Source organism: Panthera pardus, unplaced genomic scaffold (genome assembly GCF_024362965.1).
Source record: "Panthera pardus isolate Hobbes unplaced genomic scaffold, ASM2436296v1 HiC_scaffold_15, whole genome shotgun sequence".
Classification (NCBI taxonomy): Eukaryota; Metazoa; Chordata; class Mammalia; order Carnivora; family Felidae; genus Panthera; species Panthera pardus.
In genome coordinates, this window is record NW_026526710.1 from 30,352,681 (window position 1) to 30,379,428 (window position 26,748).

General features: G+C 43.8%; 1 protein-coding gene across 1 annotated transcript; it reads right to left on the minus strand.

Moving 5' to 3' along the window:
- Nucleotides 1–207: 207 nt before the first annotated feature.
- RAB12 (RAB12, member RAS oncogene family) lies at nucleotides 208–26,688 on the minus strand. Its single transcript, XM_019418447.2, has 6 exons — nucleotides 26,158–26,688; nucleotides 11,728–11,788; nucleotides 4,940–5,078; nucleotides 3,575–3,664; nucleotides 2,855–2,959; nucleotides 208–1,449 (listed from the first exon to the last, which is right to left on the minus strand). The coding sequence occupies exons 1-6, from the start codon at nucleotides 26,666–26,668 to the stop codon at nucleotides 1,336–1,338; spliced, it is 1,020 nt and encodes a 339-aa protein (XP_019273992.1). The 5' UTR covers nucleotides 26,669–26,688; the 3' UTR covers nucleotides 208–1,335.
- Between the last annotated feature and the right edge of the window lie 60 nt (nucleotides 26,689–26,748).

Sequence of the window (26,748 nt, forward strand, 5' to 3'; positions counted from 1 at the left end):
ATTGTTATTTTGGCATGTACCTAGAGGTAGGGTCAAACTGTAGATCTATGTTTTAACTTTTTGAGAAGCTGCCTAGCCATTTTCCACAGCAGAGGGTCCCATATTTTTCTCATCTAAAACCCTCAAAAGATTAAGATGTGGAGTTCTTTAAAAACACTGTCAGATGCACAATTTGTAATAACACAAATAAATGTGGCAACTCACCTCTCATTCATAAATACAAAATTTTATTTGCACTTCATTAGTGTAGAAAGACCACAATGCTTTTCATATCACAACACTCAAGACACGCCAAGTTATTCAAATACATAATTACTTATTTACCTTGACTAAACAAAACAGTGCAGTTTTAATAAAAGATATACCAAAGGTAGAGTTCACAAATCCATTATCAGACCAAAAAAAAAAAAAAAAAAAAAAAGAGGAAAAAAGAAAAAAGAAACACAGTCTAGGCTTAATGGGAATAAGCTTCACCATAAAGGGGAGAAGTTTTACCATTACAAAGGTATAGAATGTTCAGGTAAATACATGTATGTTCTTTGATATAGTAAAATGTATCTCTTTAAAATTCCTTTAAACAGGATTTGTTTAGGACAGCAGCGTTGTTTTAAAATCTTCTTCTATAGTTTCAAAAACACTTCTTTCTTTATTGAATCTTTGTAGTTCTTAAAAGCACAGGGTATGTCCGTTAGGATACCATGAGAGGGATTCTGCGGCTGCAGGACCAAGTCGACCCCTACCCTCTAACCAGCGACACTCTACCGTGACATAACATCAATAAATAACCCTCGATGACGGCTAGGAACGCAACTCTGCCTGCGGCAGAAATACTCCCATACTTCAGAGATGCTACGGCTGGGGGGAAAGGTCTTGTGCATAAAGAAAAAGCACTTATGATAGCTTTTTTTTTTTTTTTCCCAAAAAGTCTTTAGTTTTACAAATTTTCTTTAAAACAGTAAGCGAAGCACCACTTTCTTTCTTCTTATCAGAATATCTTCTGTCCTCCTAATATAATTAACGAGGACAATTATATTATTTATTTCAAGAAACATTATACCTTTCATTTCTCCCATTCTTCATATTAGAAGTACTACGTTTCCCAGTATATGTACACTAGAGGCTGGGATAATGGATGAAATGTAATAATTTGGAGGGAAATGTGGAATCGATAACCAAAACTTACCCAGGATTGCATATCTGCATATTTACAAGTTAGTGTGTAGCTCTGACTTGGATTACAAAGTGCGAAAGGAAATTGTCAAGATGATTGTAGTGCAGAAGAGAACATTTTCCCCTTTCCAGGAATCACTTCCACTTTGTCTCCAAAGGAGCAAATCAACAGCATCGAACGTGTGGTCGAGGTGGAGGCAGTTCTGGTGGAATCTCGGGTTCTGGTTGTAATGAGAGGATACTATTGGACAACTCGTTCCTTAAAATATCCAGAGGCATCTTAAGGATAAAGAAAAAAGACAAATGTATTTAACCATGCAGTGTGTATGTAAGTGCTCTGCAAATTATATAAGAAAACAAAGTATTTTTATTTGTATTTTTTTTTAAGTTTATTTATGTATTTTGAGAGAGAGAGAGCGAGAGAGCGCGCGCGCGTGCAAATGAGCTGGGAATGGGCAGAGCCTGGTGTGGGGCTCGATCTCCGGAACTGTGAGATCATGACCTGAGCCAAAATCAAGAAGCAGATGCTCAACCGACTGAGCCATCCAGGCGCCCCAGAACAAAGTATTTTTATATAAAGATCTCCAATCATCCAAGTTTAATTAGATGTTCAAATATAAAGGCAAAAAGTGAAAACCAGGTTCAGGATACTTCGTGTCACGGCACTAACACTCCCCAGCTTACATCATACCCTATGGTAAAAGAAACCAGATGGATCTCATAAACATATTTTCCCAGAACCTAGTAATAATGGAAACTTAATGCATTAATACAGAAAAAAAAATGGTTCTGCATTTGACTATGGTTTCTTTCACTAAAGAAAAAACTTATCTTGGCAATTATATAAACAATGATTTTATTTATTTAATTAATTAAAATGGTTATATTTATTTTTGAGACAGAGAGAGACAGAGCATGAGTGGGGGATGGGCAGAGAGAGAGACACACACACAGAATCTGAAGTAGGCTCCAGGCTCCGAGCTGTCAGCACAGAGCCCGATGCGGAGCCCAAATCGTCAACTGCAAGATCATGACCTGAGCCCAAGTCGGACGCTCAACCAACTGAGCCACCTAGGCGCCCCTAAACAATCATTTTATTAGAAGCTTCTGAATTATGCTTGAACTAGCAGATTATATGTAGTAATAGCATATACACTTAAGGAAAGTTTCTTACTAAACAAATCTTTGAATGTAAGCCTACAAATGCTTGAAGAAATTGGTGTTCAATGAAGCTATCTAGCAATTTTTCTGCAACTGAGCATCACGGAAGGCCTGATTAATGGAATCATTATGCTGGGGAGCATAGCACTGAGGGGGAGGCAGGGCCCAGGGCTTTCTCCTCCCCGAGACACCCACAAGCTCCAGGAGGTCCCCACTGTCTTTATCCAATTCTTGTGGGAAAGTGGGAAAAAAAGGAAAGCAAATGTCACATAAACATGAAACACCGTTACACCTGCTCCAGTCACTTCACCAAACCACGTTTAGGGTTCAGCCAACCTGCGCACCACACTGGACACGGAGAGGCCCTGGGCAGGACACGGCTGTCACCACAGCTGGATGCCTCCAGCCGAGTTAACCACCTCACCTGGTTCTTCAGCCCCCGAATAACTACCCTAACTGCCCTCTCTAAAACATCACAGAGGGAACAAAGAATTTCAGATGAAATATTTTCCGGATATTTTACCTTTTTCAGAATGTCATCAACAAGCTTCAGAAATATTTCGTCCACGTTGAAGTTGTCCTTGGCACTTGCTTCACAGAACCGCATCCCAGTTATCTGCTGTGCGAACTAAGAATACAGATTCATTTTCTCCTGTGTGGGGTGCAGTGTGGTCTCGTGTGTGGCCAGGTGGCCCGGGACTGGGGGAATCACAGCTTTTTGGGCTCCCTCTTTCAGGGAGGGGCGGGCCAGAAGGTTTGTGAAGCCCCGTTTAAGCTCAGAGTTCACTGTGCCCCAAACCCCTACATGGTAAGTTAACAACACAAAACAAAATCCCTGACGTGATGACGTGATGACGTGATGCTGGGACCTTCAAGTCGAATTACTTGCCCAAGTTTCTAAAACTGCGATGCATCTGACATTCAAAATGTGAGTATCACCGATTCCCGAAGGAAGGTTATATAATACATGAGAGTAAATCACGAAAGCAATTTTACGGCTTAGGAAACGTTTCTCTGTAGCAAATGTCAGAACAGATAATAATGCAGTGTATACTGATGCGGACAATCCTCTCCCCACTTCGAAATGCTTTCTAAAGCCTCCTGCTCCTTCTAATCCAAACAACTGAGAAGAATGTGACTGTGTTGTTTCATAATTTAAAGAAATTATTTAAAGACAAAAAGTCTATCCACTGCTAAGTGCAGCGTGGACAGTGACGTCCCTTCTGCTCCCCACATCTCTCACCTTCTCTCCCTGCTGTCTGGTGATTTCTCGGTCAGTTTCACAGTCCAGCTTATTTCCAACTAGGAGAAGTTCTGCATCCTCTGAGGCATACTGTGGAATTTTAAAAGAAGCTCCATTTCAACGATGGGCAGTCATACACTGACAGGAAACGTAAGCCAACCTACTCTGTTGCCACCATTATCTGTTCATCCCCTCCCCAAATCTCTGAGCAGCTACCCTGTCCCAGGCAGGACTGGTTCAGGTGGGGTCTAAGACGTCCTCACAGGGCTCAGGGCTTTAGAAAGCGATGGGGTAACAGGCATTAGGAACCACAACCTTCTGAGCCTTTGACCAGTAATTTCTAAGAATCTCTTCTAAGGAAATGGCTCACAAAACAGGCACAGCTCTATGCTTAAGATGGTCATCAACTGAAGAGAGTCCGACAAAACAGATGGGGAATGAAATAAGTCAAGGTACATAAAAAGAATGCAGCCATTAAAAAAACAAAACAAAACAAAACAAAACTACCCATGCTTCAGAAGAACATTAATAGGACAGGAAGGCTGGCCTGACAGAATATTCAGGGAAATAAGCAGGCTGTAAAACTACATGGAATATGGATTCAATTTGGTTTTTCAGAATGGTGAAACTTTTTTTTTTTTTTTTTTTTTTTTTTAAGAGAGAGGGAGTAAGCAGGGGAGAGGAGCAGAGGGGGAGAGGGAACCTTAAGCAGGCTCCATGCTCAGTGTGGAGCCCAACGTGGGGCTCATGACCTGGGATCACGGCCTGAGCCGAAATCAAGAGCCAGATGCTCAACTGACTGAGCCACCTAGGCGCTCCCAAACTATACATTTTTAAATTTACTTTCATGTTTGATTCCCCGAAGTTTCTATTGTGACAGGTATCATTAATCCCACAATCAGGAAAAAAAAAAGTTAAGCTACAGTTCTAAGTTTTCAAAAAATATAGGTACGGTAGGACCTCTCTTCAAAAAAGACTAAAGTCTCTTGAACAACTCATTTAATTTTGCATATTCTACACAATTACTTGAGACAGGTTTGCAGCAAAGGCACCTGAATGGTGTGACGTTGGCCTAGTTACTCCAGGGTCTCCGTCTCCTTATCAGACAGTGATGTATGGGTAGGGGAACAGTGCCCACCTGACGAGGCTGGTGCGGAGTGAGCATGGGAAATACTCAAGAAACAACAGCACTTACTCATAAAGAGGTACGCAGCAAGAGTCAAGTATGAAAGAGGGGAGAGCATTAGATCTCAAGACCCCAGCAGACTCACAAACTGAGTACCTAATGGGGCCCTGAGGCTTGAGGTCATTGCCTTTCAGTCTATGGGATTCACCTAGGTTCTCAGAGGAAAACAAAACACCTACCTTATCAATCATCTTCATCCATTTTGGCAAATCGTCAAAAGTCTCCTTCTTAGTGATATCATATACTAGTATGATCCCCTTGGCACTTCTGTAATAAGCTGAGGTAATGCTGTTGAATCTCTCCTGCCCTGCTGTGTCCCTAAGAAACAGCAAAAATCAGCTCCCAAACAATAACCAGAGGGAGCAACTCCACCTTCCAAAGCAAAAGGGAGGCTCTTCCCCACCCCTCTGCAGGCTGCTTCTAGTCCCATCCATGCACATGCATCATTATTAGTGGTGAGGAGAGGAAGTTTTTCTGAGTTAGTTACATTCAGACAAAAACAGAAGTCCCAACTTCTCTCAAACCGAGGTTTTAAAAATAAGAAAAACAATGTGTAAAATGACAGAAAGAGCTACATCCTCTTCAAACCCTCTTGCTTTTTAAAAGTGATCTCTGTGCCCTGTGTGGGGCTCGAACTCACAACCCTAAGATCAAGAGTTGCGTGCTTTACCAACTGAGCCAACCAGGTGCCCCTGCAAACTCTTCTAACCGGCATCAATGGTTGTATCTGATTTTGTAGAGAAGCTGACCGAGAGTCCATCACTAGTGAAAAATATAAACTCAGGGTAGTTATTTTCTTAATCCTTCTAAAACAGAACAAGGGGTCAAAGGGGAAGGGAGGAGACATCAAATAGGTTTGTAATACAATAAAGCTCATTATTGTCTGCTACTAAAGCTAAAAGTTGTATTTATTCTCCAGGCTGAAGTCGATCATTTCAACATAAAGGATGATGTAAGCTTACTAATAGCGTATAGCAGCTGGCTGAGACATATTTTCTCCATCTAATAAGCCAAGAAACTGCTAAAAACCATCATGTATTTATGAATGAGCCCGACACAGCAGGGCTTCTGATGGGGAGACGAATGTCTTTAAAGACAATCCATAATTTAGCTTTTCCCAAAGAACCTGAACTCACAGCATACTCCTGGGGGTCACGTGAGACAGGCGGGTCATGGTGTATTAAGACGGGGGCAATGCAGCAAACAAACAAGGTTCTTCACTGCAGGGCCATTCAAGGCCTCCACGTGACTTTGAGAGGTGGTGAGAACGTGCAGATTTTCCCAAATGCAACTGATCAAAGACTACTTCCCTTCAGGTGCGCTTTGTGGGGCTGTATCCCTAAAATACTCTTTGGCAACGGGGTTGTAATTTATGGCTTTGTTCAGACTGGCTTTGCCACCAAATTAGTTCCCATTAGCGATGGCGTTATCATGCCAAATAAACAAAAGAGCTTGTTGGCAAATTCATCTTCGCATGAAGCAAAGCCGTTTGCTTTGTTCCAGAGGATATAAGAATCCCCTGCTGCTTCTGACTGGAAGGCCCAAGAGGGCCAAGGCTGGTCTGTTTCTGTCCAGCAGGGTCCGGCAGAATGCCTGGTCCACAGCGGGCCATCAGTAAGCCTATGCTGAACAAAAGGTTACCGATTTAAAGTGTCGACGCTGACGCCACTTCAAGGCAAAATAAACTTTATTTTTTGACCGAGAAATGCCAAACAAAACTGGAAAATTGAATAGGATAGATGGGGACTGAATTCTTCAAGATTCCTAAGAAACCCTGAAGACCACACTAATAGGCACTGCACCTTGAAGGGAAGTGAGAAGGAATGGGTTCAGATACCATTTCATTTACATGAGGAATCAATGAATACAATTCTTTTCTGGAATCCTACGTATATAGGGGTATAATTAATACTTATGAATCAACAAAGAGTTCAGTCTTTCACGGCATGGTTTTCCCAGTCTATCACAGTTATGACTTGATCAAATTAGGCCTTTTTGTGTTTTAAAAAACACATTTTTCTACTTTGAAAAGTAGAATTGTTAAAACAATATAGCTACACCACAAATTTAGCAATTAGATTTAAGACCTTCAAGGAACATTTTGGGAATTATGTAGTTTAATAAGCCTTTACTCTAAGCAACTTTAATCTGGCTATTGAGTGTAACTCAGCTGACATTAATTTCTATAGACATTCAATGAATTAGAGTCTAGACAGTGGGGGCTCAAAACCAGTGAAATTAGAGATAACAGACAACAATAAAAAATTACTTTTATTTAAGGTGGTAAGAAGACTTGGCATGAAATCTCTCTTTTTAAAGAGTTTTGGGTATAAAATATAGTATTGTTATCTACAGGCACAATGTTGTACAGAAGTTTCTAGAGGTTTTAATAAAAAAACTAACAGTTGAAGAATAGGAAGAGTAAAGGGCATTTTTGTTCTTCACCTTTTGAGAGAGAGAGACAGAGAGACAGAGGGAGGGAGGGAGCGAGGGAGAGAGAGAAGATGCACACATGTGGGGGAGAGGGAGGAAGAGGGAGGGAAGGAGAGGGAGGGGAAGCAAGAATCCTAAGCAGGCTCCAAGCCCAGTGTGGGCCCAACATGGGGCTCCATCTCACAATGGTGAGATCATGACCTGAGATGAAACTAAGAGTTGGACGCTTAACCAACCGAGCCACTTGGCCGCCCCTAAAGGGCATTTTTCATAGTTAAAAACACTTGTTGCCTGAACGCAGTTAGCAATGTTCAAAACATTAAGAAATTAGCAGTCTCTGCTGGCTTTAAGTCAGACACAAAAAAGAGGGCAGACCTCAAAATGCAAAATCTGAGGCAATCATTCCAACACAAGTAAACGAACCAATAAGTTCATTTACAAAAACCCCAATGAGGAAACATTCATCAGTTCACCACTCCCATTTAATGTCATTCTTTAAATTCCATCTTTTGCCTGGCTCTGAATGCTTGAGGTAGAAAAGCACCTTCCTTTGAGAGACTGTTCCGTATTTCCAAAATATGTGGCTTGTACAAATTTGTTTTCTTTTCCTCTCAAGCTCCTTTGCTTATTTCCCCTGCTAAATTATCTGTACCACATATGGTCACAGAATAGGGAAATGAAATGCCAATGCAGTTCAACAAGAATTTATTACATACCCACTCTGTACCAGTACCACAAAAATCCCACACAAGTTCCTGCTTCTCAAAACCACACATGCTAATAAGACACCAATGCACTGATCATGCTTTTATCTTTCTGTGAAGATGCAGAATCCTACTATTTCCCCTCTTTATCTCCATAAACCCGAGTTTTCATTACAATGATAAAGAGCTGATTTCTCGACATTTACAGTGTATTATTGCAGGGAAAATTGTCACCTGCTGCAGCGGGAATATGAGGTGATCATTCCCCTCTCTGCTTTTGGTGCAAACTGAAAGATTCCTGCAATTCTGTTTCCCCAGTTTCGTAATACAACTGTGCTTTGAAAATTCAAAGATTCTTACTTGTTGTATTTAATATATCCACTTAAAGATGTAATTAGGAATTTGCAGGGCAAGGTCCTGCAATGTGCATGAAATGTCCCATCTCTTCCAAGCAGAGGATGAAAAACGAGCCTGATGTTGACATAAGAATGCTGGCAAGATAGACAGGGATGATTCATTTTAATTCTGCTTGCCTAAAGGTAGGAGACAAACGTCATAGTTCCAAAGTCCATTTCGACACAAGAACTCTAAGTCCCTGTGTATGATCTTCAGGATGGCATTCGGCATTCAAATGTAAATTCATGAACCTATATTCTAGTCGACACATTTTATTTTAGCTACACTTACATAAAGGTCTTTTACACACACATGAAGAAACATTTTAGATGCAGAGATGAGAAAATGGGTCCTTTTTCTGACCACGGATAATCAAGGAACTGAAAAATGTGGCCATGACATAAAAACGTGGCATGAAAGTGTGACGAGGCCGTCCGTAGATTTTGGTAACTTACACTTTTAGGAACCTACGGTTAATATTTTCTCAGATGGAAATCGTCACGAAAAAATGCACTTCTTCCAATCAGACCTCTATGAAAACCGACTGGGAATGTCCATGGACTGACATTCTAGAAAATCAGAGCACAGCTATTATTAGCAGAGCACAGGCTACTGAGGCTCTTTGAAGAGCCCTCTCCAACTACACTGGCTCCTCCTGGGCCCTCAACTGTGACAGTAAAGTGGTGACAGCATGCCCGCGACAAAGCAGACATGACAGCAAGAGTACAAGCACCGCTTCTAACTCTGAAGTAACTCGTGTTATTACTTTAAATCGTGAACCACGACTCCAATACTTCCTCTCAATCTACTGCCTAACAACGAAGAAAATGTTTAATCCTTTACGTAAAAAGCTTCAGAAGACAACAATCTTACTTTGAGTGTTGTGTGATTAACAAGTGGCAGGCATTTTTTTTTTAATTTTTTTTTTTTTTTAATGTTTATTTATTTTTGAGACAGAGAGAGACAGAGCATGAACGGGGGAGGGTCAGAGAGAGAGGGAGACACAGAATCGGAAGTAGGCTCCAGGCTCTGAGCTGTCAGCACAGAGCCTGATGCGGGGCTCGAACCCACGAACCATGAGATCATGACCTGAGCTGAAGTCGGACGCCCAACCGACTGAGCCACCCAGGAGCCCCAACAAGTGGCAGGCGTTTTGTGGATACGTTATTCCCTGTTGAAAACCCCTTTGGGAAAAGAGAAGTCCTTCCTTCCTCACTGACTCATTGGGATATTCCCTGTGTGAAACCTGTAATCAACCTTTAAATACATTCACTGAACCTCATTTTTCTCCCTCAGTTAATATTCTTCGAAAGAGTCAAGGAGAAGCAGAGGAGTGGCTCTGGGAAACGTGGTCACATCCAAAAGAAACGTGGTTCCTGGGTGTCCTGTACATTTCCCGAACCGCACCCTCTCGCTTTTCCCCACAGGGTGGGGTAAGGCGAAGCCCTCTCAGATCAGATTCAAAGGCGCCGTGGTGAAATTCCACAAGTACCCAATGTCAGCAAGCACAGAGTCTTAGTGGGCTGAGTTCCAGGGAGGCACAGGACATCTGGACATACTTTTCACAGGTCAGATTACTACTGCCTGAGATGAAAACTGAAATATTCATACAGTAATTAAGGTATGTCTTTTTAGATAGGCCCTGAGGTCATCCCTTAGACACTGCTGTCATTCAGTAAGCAAGCTTCAGACATTCTAATATTAGCCACATAAGCCTTTATTCAGGATAAAGTATCCTTCAAAAAGTATCTCCCCCACACGTGCTAGGTACAGAGGTAAACATATTCTGGATGATTTTTTTTTTTTTTTTTTTTAACTAGGCTTCATGCCCAGCACTGGCTTGAACTCACCACCCTGAGATCAAGACCTGAACTGAAGTTAAGATTCGGAGCTTAACCGACTTAGCCACCCAGGCGCTCCCTGGATGATCCTTTTAATAACGGTCTTTTACCTTGAGAAACTTAACAGAAGACCATGGGGGAGGGGAAGGAAAAAAAGTTAGAGAGGGAGAGAGCCAAACCCTAAGAGACTCTTAAAAACTGAAAATAAACTGAGGTTGATGGGGGGTGGGAGGGAGAGGAGGGTAGGTGATGGGCATTGAGGAGGGCACCTGTTGGGATGAGCACTGGGTGCTGTATGGAAACCAATTTGACAATAAATTTCGTATTAAAAAAATAGGGATTGCAAAAAAACCCCCAAAAAACAAAAAAAATGGTCTTTACCTTAGAGAGCTTACAATCAGAAACAACAGCACGTGTGAAAGATCCTGTTAGCTCCAGAGTTCAAAAAATGGGCAGCAACGTACAAAGTTTGCGGACTTTCCAATCAAGGGCTAATAAAATATATCCACGTTTTTTGTCATCAAGTATTTAGACAAGTCTGTTCATGTGTCGAAATCAAGCCAATAACCCCCAAACCCAAACCGGCCTTGAAGTGGGGGAGAGTCGCAGGAGACCAAACGAAGACATTACCTGGGAGCCTCCAGGAGGCGGCAGTGCGCTCGGCTGCAGCCGGGCCCCACCCAGGGCACGGGTGAAGGATGAAGGCATGGCACTAACACTCAAGCATTAGGTGACCGATGATGCCACAGATGAGGCAGCAAGTAACGCGGATGAAAAGCAAACACACACATGGTGGACAAACACTCAGAGCTGAGCGGACCTGCAGAGGAGTTAGTAGGCTGAGTACACAGCAGCTGTGATGTTAAACACAAGAGGGCGGTCTCGAACCCCTCAGCGGTGCCCCGTTTAAACCGCCACCAGATCCGCGCTGCACCCCGCAGGTCGGTCTCCCGGGGGAAGGGGGAGGGGGTGGGGGGGGCGGACAGCTCCCGGCGCCGCACAGCTGCGACAAGGCTGGCTCGGTCGCCCAGGCGTGGTGCCGCGACAAAGGGTCTTCTCTCCGGAAAGTGGCCGCGGATTCACACCCAGCTGGCACCCGTGGGGCTTACGTCACGTGCCACCAGCCACGCGTCCAGTGGGAGCATGCGTGTCGCACGGCAGTGCTCACACTCTGCCTGCCCTGGGCAGCCCCCCAGCCGTCTAGGGGGGATCTGCCTTGAAACTGCGCGCACCCGGTTAGGGGCGTGCTGGACTTTCCTTGCGGGCGATCAAATAGTAACTGGAAAAATGTGAAAACGCGCATTTGAGCAATCATCTAAGCGATGACAGTTTTGCTATTATGTCAAATGCTTTGAAAAGAGGCATCGAGGCTCCAATCATTAAAGTTAACAGTGTTCTTTCACCGCTCCCCATGTGCAAATGAAATATGAAATGGGCAGACATTTCTAAATTTCCTCATTGTTCATTTTATTTAAAGATGAGCAAAGGAGAGGAAAAGTAGGAGAGGCAAGCCAGCTTGAACAGTTAATTGTATTAGACAGGCGAACAGACTGTGAACACACATGGTGTTACTGGGTGCACATCCCCACTTACCAGATCTGTAATCTGATTTTCTTTCCTCTTAGCTCTACGGTTTTGATTTTAAAGTCAACACCTGTAAATAGAAAGAAAGAAAGAAAGAAAGAAAGAAAGAAAGAAAGAAAGAAAGAAAGAAAGAAAGAAAGAATAAAATGCAGTTTGCCATAAAAAAGAATCCTATGTGTATATTTTGTATCATTATCAGTAAGACAAAAAACCTGGTGTACTAAATCCCAAAAGGAAAAGCAGAAGTCCACCAATGTCTATGATGCTCAGTCTATATTTCCACATACAAGTGTACAAAGTCAACTTGTGTTTTACAACGAAGTACCTACATAGCATTTGCTGATCGTAGTATGATTTATTGCTACCACAGTTTAGCATAAAAGCCATTTAGAAATTAGCAATTATGTTAACAACTGAATGGCTTTAAAGAATGATATATTGGGGAGAATTCTTACAGGAAGTGCTGGAAACTGAATCTTGAGTTCGAATAGCCTTAGTCTGGATTTAGAAATCAGTGCATTGAGCTCTGTAGCATTCACAAAGAAGTCAGTTAATATGTAAACATTACTTCTTTATCACATTGTGAATAGCATGGAACAGGAATTATTTTTAAAAAACTTACTCATAAAGGTTAACATTCTCAATTTTAATTTCGATTCATTTTAATTCTGAGCAAACCGTCATGTATCACTCACTATCCTTTCCTAATTCAGCCCTTAAAGCTTCAGCTGATTTTTTTAAACCAAATTTTCATTTGTATATGTAACCTTATACAGGTCTCAGTTATAGAAAACTTGTACATTTCCAAACAATATTTTTTTTACACACTTTTTGTAACTGAAAAAACAAATCAAAGGGATGCTCACTAAATTGGAGAGTCAGAATTACTCCCTACGGGAACCACTTCCTGCCTGTCTCAGGATCCGGCATCACAGTGCTGTCAGGCCTTTAATGGGCAGGGGCCAATGTCCTCCAGTGAGTGCTACAGGACAGCATGGGGGTAAGGACCCTACTCCCAGGCTCTCCGGCTCACGGATTTGATGCAACACTGCAAAGTCAGATGATGTTCTCAAGGTGAAGTGAAAGACATGTGACTGTGTTTTATAATTAGCAACACACTGCAGACACCAGTGCAATACGAAAGACATGTTTACAACCTGGGGAGGGGGGCGGGGCACCAGCCCTTGGTCTGTACAACAAAGAGAAGTTGCAGGAATATAAACAGTCACAAGAGAACAAAGCTAGAGAAATACTCTGCATTTCAATTCTTAATCTCTTACACCAGACATAATTTCAAATGTCACAGAGAAAAAACTGGTTAATTCAATTTCACTTTCAGTTCTGGAACCGATTTGCTCTTCAAAGTCAAATGACACTCTAAACCAGCCTAGAAACAGAAAGCATGTTTGTGCATTACCAATATCTTCGGAGTTCCTGAATGACGCAACCACAGGGAAGAATGTAACTTAAAGTGATACTCTACAAGGCACAAAAAACAGCCTAGAGATATTTGCTAATAAATTCTGATTTTAAACAGGCACAGCTTAAAGACAAAACACTGGTCCTCCTGATATTAGCTAAAGTTAGGCCTCCCCACGTTGCTCTGTGATGGCAAACTACAAGTCAAATTCATATTTTTGTCATGACTAGTATTCTACTTTACTTGTTTCCAGTTTGAGGTTTTGTTGTTGTTTTTTTAAGTTTCAGCTAAGGGGACTGTAACTTTTGTAAAACGTGTCACAGTGGCTGCTACTTTATTTAAAAGAATTGGCAGATGAAACTTCTTTTGTGAGCTCTGCTTCACATCAACTAAAAGAATCCCTTGAAACAGCCAGAGTCAATAATTTTTGTTTTGATTAGGCTGTTTTTGCTTAAGGATTATTCTGAACCCGAACATGTCAGACACTTTCTACCTACTTGAACGATTTATACAACTTTCACAATCCTACACCAGGACTCTTTTGTAACCACCAAGTCTAATGAATAAGAGTAAAAGCTAAGGCTGTTAGTGTTCAAAATCAGGAAATAAGTGGTAATGTTATCATCACGTGATTATAAACAGGTTACTAATTTTAATAGGACAACAAAACAAAGACGAACCCACAGCGAACAGGATTAAGAGTCTGTTGAGCCAAGAAGACATCTATCTAGTTTCGGGCACATGGGTGGATTGGCTGGTTGAGCGTCCAACTTCAGTTCAGCTCATGATCTCATGGTTAGTGGGTGCCAGCCCTGCGTCAGGCTCTGTGCTGACAGCTCGGAGCCTGGAGCCTGCTTCGGATTCTGTGTCTCCCTCCCTCTCTGCCCCTCCCTTGCTCATGCTCTGTCTCTCAAAAATAAAAATAATGTAAAAAACAAAACACACAAAAAAGACTATCTAGTTCTAGTGAGTTGCTTAATGACAACTTCACTAACAACAGAAAAATAGTCTAAATCTAAAATCCCATTAAAATAGCCCTCTCTCTTAAATGCAATATCCTTTACCACATTTAACAGCCACTCAGTAGCTTGTAACAACTGGAAACTTACTCTAACTTATGGCTTGGAAACACATACTTGTATCAGAGTATACAACCATTTCTAAGAACATTACATCAAGTCAAAAATCTCTTAAGGTTGTCTATCTTAAAAATTTGCATGCCACAGAAATTATAATGATCCTTAATAGAAGATATTAGGTCATCTGTAGCCTCAGATATTCAGTGATTCATTTTAGGAAAAGTCAGCACAGAGCTGGCCTTGAGAAGGAGCTCCAGGGACCGAGGTTTATAAACAGGTAAGGGACAAAAAGAATGGCACGCCCATTTCCGGCCCTTGCTGAAAACCCAGTTTCCTACAGGTAACTTGACTACCAGGGGAAGCAATCAGCCCTACCATCGGTTGATGGGGACAGTCTCTGCCCTCAAAGGGCTTAATCATACTGGCCTAAATCGACACCCCATGCAGTTGGCAAAGAAGTGCCTTTCTCTGCTGTTCTCTCTTCTTAGAGAACCTCCTTGTCTGCCCAGAAACCTCTGACAGCCCAGTTGATTCCCAATCTGAACCCGGCTGCCTGCCCCACAGTCCCATCTGTGTACGGTGTTCTTGGACCTGAACTTTCTCCTGGCCCTTATCACAACATTCCTTCTTTGCTGTTTGGTGTCTCCCTGAGGGCACAGTCATGCCTGACTCCCTACAGCCTAGGACACTGACTGGCACACAACAGCAACTGGGTAAATCTGATGTATGAAAGCCACCCTCTCTTCTCCATCAAATACTAGATACGTAAGAAGAAATGCTGACTATTTTGGGGAAAAATTAAGGAAATTTATGACTGTTTAGCAAAAACAAAACAATAAAACTCACACAAAACACTTTAGAAGAAAGGAGAGGCAGATGCTCTGAGTGTCTGGTGCCCAGTACCCATAGGTCATTCCAGAAACAGAGTATTTCATTTCTCCTACAATTCTTATTGTTGACGGTAAATCCTTAAAAGACGGGGCAGTCTTTTTAAAAAAAAAAAAATTTTTTTTAACATTTATTCATTTTTGAGAGACAGAGAGAGACAGAGCATGAGTGGGGAAGGGGCAGAGTGAGGAGACAGAGAATTGGAAGCAGGCTCCAGGCTCTGAGTTGTGAACACAGACCCCAACGCGGGGCTCAAACTCACAAACCCTGAGATCTTGACCTGAGGGGAAGTCAGACGCTCAACCAACTGAGCCACCCAGGCGCCCCAGGGCAGTCTTAATATGCTTATAACTTCTCCCTCCATACACCCACCCCAGGGGATTATTATGGTAACACTGGATTCAGTCACTTAGACAGGAAGTGGTCCGCTAAGTGAATTACTCTAGCAAAAGCAGCTTACTTTTCTTGAAGCTTGCTAATGCTATGAGAGTCTTTCAAAAAATATTTTAATCAGGGGTGCCTGGGTGGCTCAGTTGGTGAAGTATCCGACTTTGGCTCAGGTCATGATCTCGAAGTTCATGGGTTCAAGTCCCGTGTCGGGCTCTGTACTGACAGCCCAGTGCCGGGAGCCTGCTTCGGATTCTGGGTCTCCCTCTCTCTCTCTGCCCTTCCCCTGCTCATGCTCTGTCTCTCTCACTCTCAAAAATAAACATTAAAAAAAAATTTTTTTTTTAGTATTTTAATCATAAAGAACACAGGTTATAGGGGCTATAATTCCTATAACAATGGGCACAGATGGCTCTATTTGAGTCACCACGTCTCCTTGATCTTGTTTTCTTTTTTAATTTTTTTTTAACGTTTATTTTTGAGAGAGAGAGAGAAAGAGCGCGCACGCAAGTAGGGGAGGGAGGGAAAGAGGGGAACCGAATCTGAAGCAGGCTCCAGGCTCTGAGCTATCTGCACAGATCCCCATGCGGGGCTTGAACTCATGAGCCATGAGATCATGACCTGAGCTGAAGTCGTATGCTCAACCGGCTGAGCCACCCAGGCGCCCCTTGAGTCTTGTTTTCCTTTAATAACAATGATAGTGGACGTCTGTCAAACGCTCTGTGCTGACATGGGATCCTACAGCAGCCCAGTCAAGTGAGCACTAGTGTCCTCCTTTTACAGAAGGAGACACCAGAGTGGAGACAGGATACGGTATTTGGCTGTTAAGGTCATATCCCATGCTAGCTAGCCGAGTGGCAGACCTTAGGTTCAAATTTGTAACATTGCCCGCAATGAAAAGTTGTTATGCTAAGAGTCAGATGCATGAAAACAAAAGGAAAGGTGTGAAATGTTCTGTGAATGACCCAGAACCACACTGATGGAGATGTTTAAAGAACAAAGCCTAACTTTACACTTGGTCTTCTCTGCATTTGTTTCCCATAAATCTTAGCAAATAGCATAAAGGGCTGGCATAGGTACTGCTGATATGACTTCTAAGATCCCCTTAAGGCAAAACAGTTCTAAAACAGGACCGTATTTCTTCCTGCTGGGCCACAAGAGGTTACAAAAGTGAAAATGGCAAAAATAAACAGAAGCGTCTTTCTTCACATTCCTTTCCAGAAAAAAGCTAAATAAATAAAAGCAAAAATAACACCGTGGTCCACACCTGTGATTACAGCCGAATGGACTGCTCTTTTTCTTCTCTGCCCTGCTTCCCTCCCCCTCCTCAAAGATCTGATTTTTCTTTACCTAACACTTTTAGGACGTTGAAAGATTTCACAGACTTTGGAGTAAGTCTCAATTCAAACGGTGGCTGTCATGTTACGGACACTTCATAATAACTATCTTAAGTTCATACAGTGGCGTTTCTTCCAAGGACATAGATTCTATACAGGGTCATCCAATTTGGGACATGGTCTTTCTACTAAGGGGGAGGATTTCCAGTGTTTTCATGGCGCTGAGTGAGAAAGTAAATTAAGAAAGGAGTCAAAGTCACACGGAGGGAGGTAAATTTAACGCTGGAAAACAAGTCACTTGAATGCATGTGGGGCCAGTCTTCTGCCTAAACACCACCGGCCAGGGAAGAGTACAACCTAAGTCCCCACGGGAAAGCACCACATAAAGAAAAGGATTCAATAACATAGAGACTGAGTGCTATGACTATAAAACACTCTGATCGGCTCAGCAGTAGGTACTGTTAGGAACACAGGAAAGTGATGGTAGGACATTAAAAAAATGCTTATCAGGCCTGAGGACATCAAGCATCCATCCTAGGAGTAAGATCTGCTTCTTCCTCCCGCAAAGAAAAGACTACACTGCATCTCGCCATCCCTGACACATGCAGCACGAAGAGATGGCACTTGGCTGGACACCTGCACCACGAACTCCACGAGACAGGGAGGAGTCTGAGGCGATCGCTTCAAAGGAGAGGCGGGAGGGAACAGAGCGTGTGCCCCACAGAGCCCGTCAGAACCGGCAGGCGGCTGCATTTTCACGAAGTATATACATTTAGGAAAGCACTTCACAGAAAGGGTCTGTTCCCTTCGTGATAAAAAGATGAAGAACTCTTCTATGCTGCTTCCTACGCCTCAGGTACTATTCTAAGGGCTTTATGTCCATTAATTCACTGCAGTGTATGCACTTGCCAGTTTTATGAGGCAGATATTATTGTCCCCATTCTACAGATGAAAACACTGCAGTCAGAGGGGCTAGGAGCTGCCCAGGGCCACTGAGCAGATGCGTATTAGAGCACCGATTTGAACCCGGCGGGTGGCTCCAGGCTATACTCTCACCTCACCGGGGCAGCCTCATCTGATAAGAAAAGGAGGGAAAGGCTGCAAGATATAAAGCTATCTTTCACGGTAAAAAAGTTCTGCATTGCTAAGGAAATATTTTTAAAAACTAAGTGAGGTCTCCTGGTGGCCTTGGACCTGCTGTTCCTGCACCAGGAAGCCTTCCTGTGCTCCCTGGTTACAGACACACATACCCCTCTCTCAAAAGGTGGGGACAACGTGCCTTGAGTCACGACAGGAAGAGAATATTGAGGGAGGGGAGGAGAATCTGAAAACAAACAAACAAAAAACAACCAAAACCTTAGATGATAAAAGGTGGATCAGGAATATTTTCCTCATATGCAAAAAAACATTAACTTGACTACTATTCAGATTGGGTCCATAAAAATGCAGGCACTGTCAGATGCATTTTGCCCTTTAGCCAGGTCATGTGTTTACATTTTGATTTTCATATTCACCTGTATACACTTCGGTATGTATCTCTAAAGGATAAAGATTCTTTCTTGGGACTGTTTCATCTATGAGACACTTTTTTTTGCATCTATGGTATAGATTAGGAGGAGATGGGAACATAACTGACATTTATAATTGTCCCTTCCAAGCCAGGTACCTAAGATATTTCATCTCCATTTATTCCCGCACGTGAGACGAGAAAAGCGTGTTAAGTCCTTCTTATTTCTTTTCATGAGTGTGGAGACGGAGATTCAGTAGCTCACTAAAGACACACAGACAGCTTGTGGTAGAGGCAGGACTCACATCCGGGACCCCGTATCGACCTCTTGAAATCACACCATTGGGGTGGGAGGCAGAGAACGGTGTCTAGAAGGAGGAGTGGCCAAGGAGAAGGTGGAGTGCTTTCCTTTAGAAGTGAAAATTAAAAGTGAAAATTTGATGGTAGGTGTGATGGGTTAGCAGTCAGCCAGAAGGGGGGCTCTGGTGCGGCATGCCTGAAGAGGGAGAGGAAGCACGTGAATGACAGAGCTCCTGGTTTACAGAGGCCTGTTCCATCACCGGGTCTCCGCTTAGAGGGTCCTGGATCCTAAATTAAGGTGGGCAAACCAGGAGAATTTGATTCATCAGCTACTTCCGCCAGAAGCCCGCTTGAGGTGGAAATAGAATCTGTTTGGTTTTAAAACGAAGAAGGCATTACATAAGCACCACAAACCAAACATTGGAGGCTGTCAGATTTGGAGGGGAAAAGGTTTTCAATGGAATCGAGTGTTCTATTCAGCCGGTGTGTTTTCTGGTTTTAAAGGATAAGGGGTTTTGACAAACATAATCACATTCAATTAAGGGCACTATTTGAGGTCCGTAGTTTGGTTTTCCAAATGTCAAAGATGTGCGATAAAAGGACAAAAGGAGCATAATCAATTTCTTCCTCTGTTGAAGTACAACAGCATATAGCACTTTACCTCTTTTCTGAGGTTTTATTGTGGCTCTTTCCATGACTCACCTGCCCTTCTGAAAAAGGACAAGCCAGGTAAGGAGGTGTTAGCTTTGTGCCCTTTAGAACAGCTAGCAGAATGGTGTCTTACAGAAAAACAAACAGCCTCCTGGATAACACCTACTGAGTGACTAGGCTATACGAAGCTACATTTTCTTTATAAATTCCAACAAATGCTTCATTAGAACAATGTATCTGGCACCCAAGGCTGGAGAATAATTTGGACTTAGCAGTTCTCAAAGGAACCTACTCTGCCTTCTGAAGCCAGTTCTAAGATCTGCTAACAGATTGCTCCTGGCAGATTCCACGCGGCTGGAGGGAGAGAGGCAATCTCTAAGAATCTGGATCTCTATCATGCATAATAAAACCTTTCTTCTTCAGTGCAGAACAGTGAAAGAAAGGCTGAACGCACTTAAGCCAGGTCTCTAAATAGATTTTTATTCAACCTGAACAAGCAGACAACAACTAAATTTCCATATTTTCTTTGAAAGCTAACTATTCCACAAAAAGGGACGTACGTGGTGCTCTGCACAAGCCTATCCGTTTGCACTGAGTTCATTAAATAAATCAAGCTAATGACAATGCATAGCATCTGCTGGTATAAAAACGAAATGTTAACCATTCGCATCTGTTCCTCTCACACTGACATCTCCCTGAGTCATCGTGTTACATCATTTTGGCAGAGGAGTGAGACAGCACTGGAGAGGCTCGGTGTTGGGCTCTTGGGGTGGGAATTCTGGACAACTCTCCTAATTCTCTTCTAAGTGAAGCAATTAGGCAGATCAGCCATGGCATGGAAGACTGCATATGAGCACACAAGAGCAAAATAAAATACACCATTTGGAATTTTAATCCAGTATTAGATGCTCATTCTGGGATTTCCAGCAAAAATGTCTGACCTGTTTCCAGAATGAAGTACAAGCAGCTTCCAGGCAATGGAAGCAGCGGTTCCACTGCTTCCAGGTAAAGCCGACCAGACCCCTGTGGGCTGCATTTCCCCCATCATGTCCCCTAACATTCAAGGCCAGACCCACAAGAGCCGCTTCTGCAGGGGACTTATGCCCACCTGTTTCCTGATAAAATGGAGCCACCTACCTGTACCACTGAGCTTCCCTGCCCATGGAACAAGCATCCTCAGTGCACCTTCATCTTAACTCTGGACAAAAGGGAGGAGTCTGGCAAAGAGAACACAGGGACCATGGCCAGTAGCTGAGGGAAAACAGGCTCCAGTAAAGCACCATCATCTATGACCAGTCACTCTCAGGGGCCAGCCTGTGAAGTCTGATGTGTTGATGTGCAATGAGAAAAATGAAGAGTGGTGAGGTTCTCGGAACTAAATTCAAAGAACTTTTTAATCCTGATAGTCTGTCTTTCCTTTTTTCTTTCTCTTTCTTTCTTTCTTTCTTTTCTTTCTCTTTCTTTCTTTCTTTCTTTCTTTCTTTCTTTCTTTCTTTCTTTCTTTCTTTCTTTCTTTCTTTCTTTTTCTTCCTACTGAAAAGTTGCTGACAGCAATTTAAAAAAATGTCTTTACCTGGCAAAGTAAAAGAACTGGCAATCCTAGGTTGGCTTCCAGCACTCTAGGGGAAGTTTTACTGCCCAGGAAAGTCAGAATTCTGTTCTAGACTGCCTTACTCCTACTTCTCCTCCTATATTCATATGTATGAATATATTTGAATATATATGAATATATTTTATACATATATATACATATAAAATGTTGGAACATTTTAATAGATATGCAAAAGGCTGAAGATGCTCGAATGATCGAATATTTAGGTAAGAAATACAATTCTTAGAGCATATGTTAAAATCCAGAAGGCAAGTGACAAGTGATGATAGTGGCATAGTTTCAGAAAAGTCAATTTCATTGATACCATATATCAATGACAGCACTATCTTCACAGGCCTGCAGGGGGCCTCGATTAAGTTGTGAAGGACTTCATGGTGTTTGATTTGGAGTCACAGAATTTTCACCAAGCAAAGTAACTTTAAATTTCCAAATAAGCTAAGGAACGGTTAGAAAGAACTCACTTGTAGCAACCCTGGCCCTGATCACTTGCTGACCAGCTGTGACATGTGGGTAAGTTGCTTACCTCTCTGGGCCTTTGCCTCCGTATCTGTAAAATGGGGATACATTTCAGGATTGCTGTGAGGATTAGACAGTGTCCCTTTTGCTGGCACATAGTAACTGCTCAACAAATAGTAGCTACTACTAATAGAATGTTACATTTTATAAGCACAGACAACTAAATTACTTATCCAAAGGCACAAGCTAGTTACTGACAGCCTAACTCAAAAGCCCAGGTTCCTCATTCATATGCCAGTGTCTTCTCTAGAATGCACTGTTGCCGGTGTGGGGGTGAAGGTGGGTGAAATCATTTCAATTCAAAGTTAACAGTTTCCAACAGTTATACAGAAATAAAACAAGTGCTGAGATATATAAAATTTAATTGATTTGTTTCCTATATGTCAGATAGTTATAAATTTCTATAGCAGAACTAACTTGTTTCTATTTCCTTAAACGTCAAAAAAACTCTACTGCACTTTTAAAGGACCTGTCAAATTATGCTAGTTATATCAGATTAATTCAATTCCATGAGTACAAAATCCCACTTGAAAATAATACTCCATCCTAGACAATTTGCATTAAGTAAGTCAATTAGTAAATAGTCTTTCTAGCTTTTTATACCCTGGTGAACTTTGTGTTTTTTAAACCAGAACAAAAAAATCAACATTTGCTCATTTATAATTTTATGAACTCCCTTGGGATTTCAGCTACAATCTTATTTATTTCTTTAAAATTTTTTTCTTTATTTGACAGAGAGAGAGAGAGAGAGAGAGAGAGGGAGGAGAGGGGCAGAGGGAGAGAGAGAACCTTGAGCTCAGAGCCCTACACAAGGCTTGATCCCACGACTTCAGCATCATGACATGAGCTGAAAGCCAAGAGTTGGATGCTCAACTAACTGAGCCACACAGGCACCCCTCCACTACAATCTTCTATAAAAAGTTCAAGTGAACCTGATTCTCTGTAAAATGCCACGCACAGAGCCACTCCTGTAGATTCTGAATTACACGAGTCCTTCACTTTAGTGACCCACCTGGGCTGGCGCATGCTCAGAGACTCTTCCCTGCCATGCTGTGGGGTACGGAGTCATGAGGAGCACACATCTGCAAGCCCAGACAGGGTAAGGGAAAGTCCTCGGTGGAAGAGGCTCTTTCTCTACGTGGATCCAATGTTACTACTGAAACTTGGAAAACTGGCCTCAGAAGCACAATTAGCTATGAGCTCACCGCTCAGACGTAGGCCTTCAGGTCAGGTGACCACAATTCCACACCACACCCAACACGACATTTAAACATCACTTTTCTTTGTGTGTGTTTCTGTTTTAAGTTTATTTATTTACTTTGGGAGAGAAAGAGAGAGAGAGAAAGTGAGAGTGAGAGAGAGAGAGAGAGAAAGAGACAGCGCACTAGTGGAGGAGGGGGCAGAGCCCTTTGTGTCAGTGCAGAGCCCGATGTGGGGCTCGATCCCACTAACTATGAGATCATGACCTGAACCAAATTCCAGAGCCAGATGCTTAATGGACTGAGCCACCCAGGAACCCCAAAACACCATTTTTCTAAGGCAACTTGCAGAATGAAGCATTCCGATTAGGAGGAAGCCTCCCAGACACAGCCCTCTTCTTAGGTTCCCCCACTGGAGGGGCTTCCACTGTGCTCCTGGAGTATTTCATACACATTTCCACCACTGCTCTTACTAACAGGGGCATCTTGCTCCCCACAGGCTCTGAGCCGCTTCTGGACAGAGACCGTGTCCTGCTTACCACTGGGTAGCACAGTACCTCACACCCAGTAGGAGCTCAGTAAATGATCTGATAGCTGGAAGGAAAAAAACACAGGCAGGGATTGCAGGGGGAGGGGGCAGCTAGTTAGCATTCTTCAGCTGTCTTCATACTCTGGATCAGACCACAGGTTATCAACTTTCTGTGAACTTCCCACAATTATTAAAAACTTATCGAGTCAAGTACTATAGGCTATGTTTGGAAGAAACAAAAACCCAACTGCACAAGGAACCCTGTGGTGGTGGCAGCGTGGGAGACATGTGAAGTGTGTATATTTGTTTGTTAAGGGGACAGAGAACCAAACTGCCTGGTTTCCTTGCCTCCTGTTTCTTCATCATTCCCCAATAAATATCCTATGTAATCCTGCCAAATTAGTTTCGCTGTCTCCATGCCAATGCTGTATTCAGAGGCCTTTCCAGCTCTAGTTGCTATGGGATAAGGCCCATGCTCTTTAGCATGGCAGTCAAGGTCTGGAATCTTCAAGCATTATTCCCAGGGTCCACTAATGAGTCTTTTCCAGAATGTGTCTGTGAGATGATGATTTATACTAAGAAATATATATTTGGTCTTTGTCCCCATTCCAGTCACAGAGCTCCTAGAACCCTTGGGATTTTCTAAGGAGAAAATCATAAAAGTATCTTTTGGTATGTTAATGAGGTTACTTTTAGAATGCTCCCAGAGGTGACTTTCAGAATGTTCCTCACCAAAAGATGGGGGCTGGTCAACAGAAGAACTAAGTGATTAGAAGGTTGGAACTTTTGTCCCCCACCCCAAGGAGGGAAAAGGGGCTGGAGACTGAGCCCAATCACCACTGGCCAATGATTTTACCATGCCTACATAATGAAGTCTCCATAAAACCCAAAAGCGCAGGTTCCAGCTTGGGGCTGGTGAACACGTGGATATTTGGGGAGAGTGTCATGCTCCGAGACCACATAAACACCGGGTCCCTTTCTGAATCACGTACTTTTATGACTCACTGGTAATCCAGTACACAGAAAGTTTCTCTGAGTTCTGTGAGCTGCTCTAGCAAATTAATCAAACCTAAGAAGGTGGTTGTTCGGAGTCTCTGCTCTACAGCTGGTCAGTCAGAAACACAAGTGAAAACCTGCACTTGTGACTGGCTGTGAAGAAGGGGGCAGTTCTGCACAACTGATCTCTTAACCTGTGGGAGTGGGTTCCACTGTGGCCCCTGCTTAGAAAACCCTTATTCACCCCTTCTCTTTCCCACTCTAAAGTACACCTTTGTCCATTTCCTAAACACCCCCTCCACCCACGCAAGCCCTCATCTAACCACCCATAATGCCTGTGCTGATTTCTCTTTATCACACGGTACAACCCGATCATCCCTCATTTTTATATATTTTGAAGTGTGCAGCCATGAAACACTGATACTTCTGAATTGCTTTTAACTCTATCGACATCAGATACTAAAATAACAATGTGAAACCTCATTCGTTTGTTCAATTCTTCTACGTGATCCAAGACTGGATATTTAAAACAGGTATAGTTATGTTACTGAATTTTAATATCCTGGTCCCAAGGGCGTCATTTTAAAAACAAATGGTACAGAGAGCACAAATATTTCTCAAATAATCTATTCCAAAAAAGCAGAAAGGGAAACACTTCTCAAAGGCAGAACAAAAAAGACAACATGAAATTTGGGGGGGTTAATTGTCCAATAAGACACTGAAAATGTAGTAATGTCTTGTTATAGGACATTTAAAAAACCAATTCATCCCCAAATTCTACCGTGGTGGCTACCACCAGTTACAAAGCTAAATATGTGTATAAGTATGTGGGAAGATACTTTCAATTCTGTATTTCACATTTTAACACCTGTCAATGTTTCTTGGACCTCTGGACCTTCTTGGGGAAATCCTGTATTGCCTATCACTGAAGATGACTGCCCTTTACTTTGAAGAATTACCTCATCTATGGAGTTCCCTAGCTTTGACAGCTTTAAGGGGTTTGCCATAGAAACAACTTCTACCCACACCAACCTGACCAACCTCAATGCCAACTCCTGTAAATCCAACTTCGTTTAAAAAAAAAACAAACAAAAAAAACCTCCCCTGCAGTTTTGATTTTAGATCCCGAGGACAAAATACTTTCTGACCTGGAGAGTTACTGTATTTACATCACCGTTGTACTTCACCCACCGGGAGGACCCTGGCACACTCCTCCCCATTTCTGCAAGACCTAGGGTTACGTGAGGTCATGAACAAGTACAGCTGAAGTCCCTCTGTCCCGCATTCACAGTTACTACAAGAAATTTAGTGTAGTTTTAGTCTTAATATTCTCCCCAGATCCTCCACAGGGAATTTCAAGCTTCATTATTTCAGCGCATCAGAAAATGGGAGTTCAAAATTAGAAAATAAGCCCTGGTTCTCACAAGGCACTGCTAAGGCACCAGAATTGGCTATAGATGACCCACTTTGGCTATCTGGCCAGGGGCACAGCTTCTGCACTGCCTGCCTGCTTCCCACATCGCATTACCTTTTTTCTTGGGTGAGTAATGTAAGGGGCAGGAGTTTCCGTGAAGAGATTCTCACAGTCCCTGAGAGCGGAACAGGACCAATGTATCACCCTGGTCTCATGACCGGCTCTTGGGGGGTGCGAGAGGGGACGCTGGTTCAATAACCAGCTCGGATCAGGGACGTGGGAGGGGCGTGAGGGGTCTGTGCCAGGCGAGGATGGAGGGCCTCGAGGCCCCAAGGGCAAGTGTGCGTGGAGACTACACGAAAATCTCGGCCTGGCTTTGGGAACAGGATGGAGGGGCTTCCACTGGGACCGCCCCTCCCCCTAGATTTCACCGAGAAGCCCATCCTCCAAATGCAAGGCCACCCAACTGGAGAGATAAAGGCTCACGGACGCGAAGAGAAATGAGGCCGGCAGGGCGCAGGGCACTAGCCCTGGGGACCTCGGGAGGGCAGAGTCTGCGGCGGAGGGGCCCAGCTGGGGTCTGGCCCAGCCCCGGAGCCCTTACCCACGGTGGACTTGCAGGCTTCGCAGAAGGTGTCGTCGGTGAAGCGCTCCATCAGGCTGGTCTTGCCCACGCCACGGGAGCCGATGATGATGACCTGCAGCTTGAAGTCGGCCGGCCTGGGGGGCTGCTTCCTCCGGCGAGCCTGGCCGCCCGACAGCGCCGGGGAGCCCGCGCCCAGGCCGCCGCCGCCCCCGGCCCGCCTCTGCAGCGCGGCGGCCGGATCCATGCACGCATACGGCTCCCGCTCGGCCCGCCGCCCGCCGCCGCCCGCTCCCGGGCCGCGCGCCCCGGGCCCCGGCGCCCCCTCGGCCTCCGCCGCGCGCCGGGGGTCGGCCCCGGGCTCGACGTCCGCCCGCTCTAGCGGCCCCGGCAGCCCGCGGATTCCGCGCTGCAGCTGTGCCTCCGGCCGGTCCCCTGCGCCCGCGTCCAAGCCGCCGCCGCTGCCGCCGCCGCTGCCGCCGCCGGGAGAGGAGGAAGGGAAGCAGCTACTCCGCAGCAGCGGCAGCAGCATCCCGGACGAGGAGGGGCAGGAAGCGCAGGCGCGGGGCGGGGCGGGGCGGGGCGTGGGGCCTGCGAGGGGCGGGCGGTCCG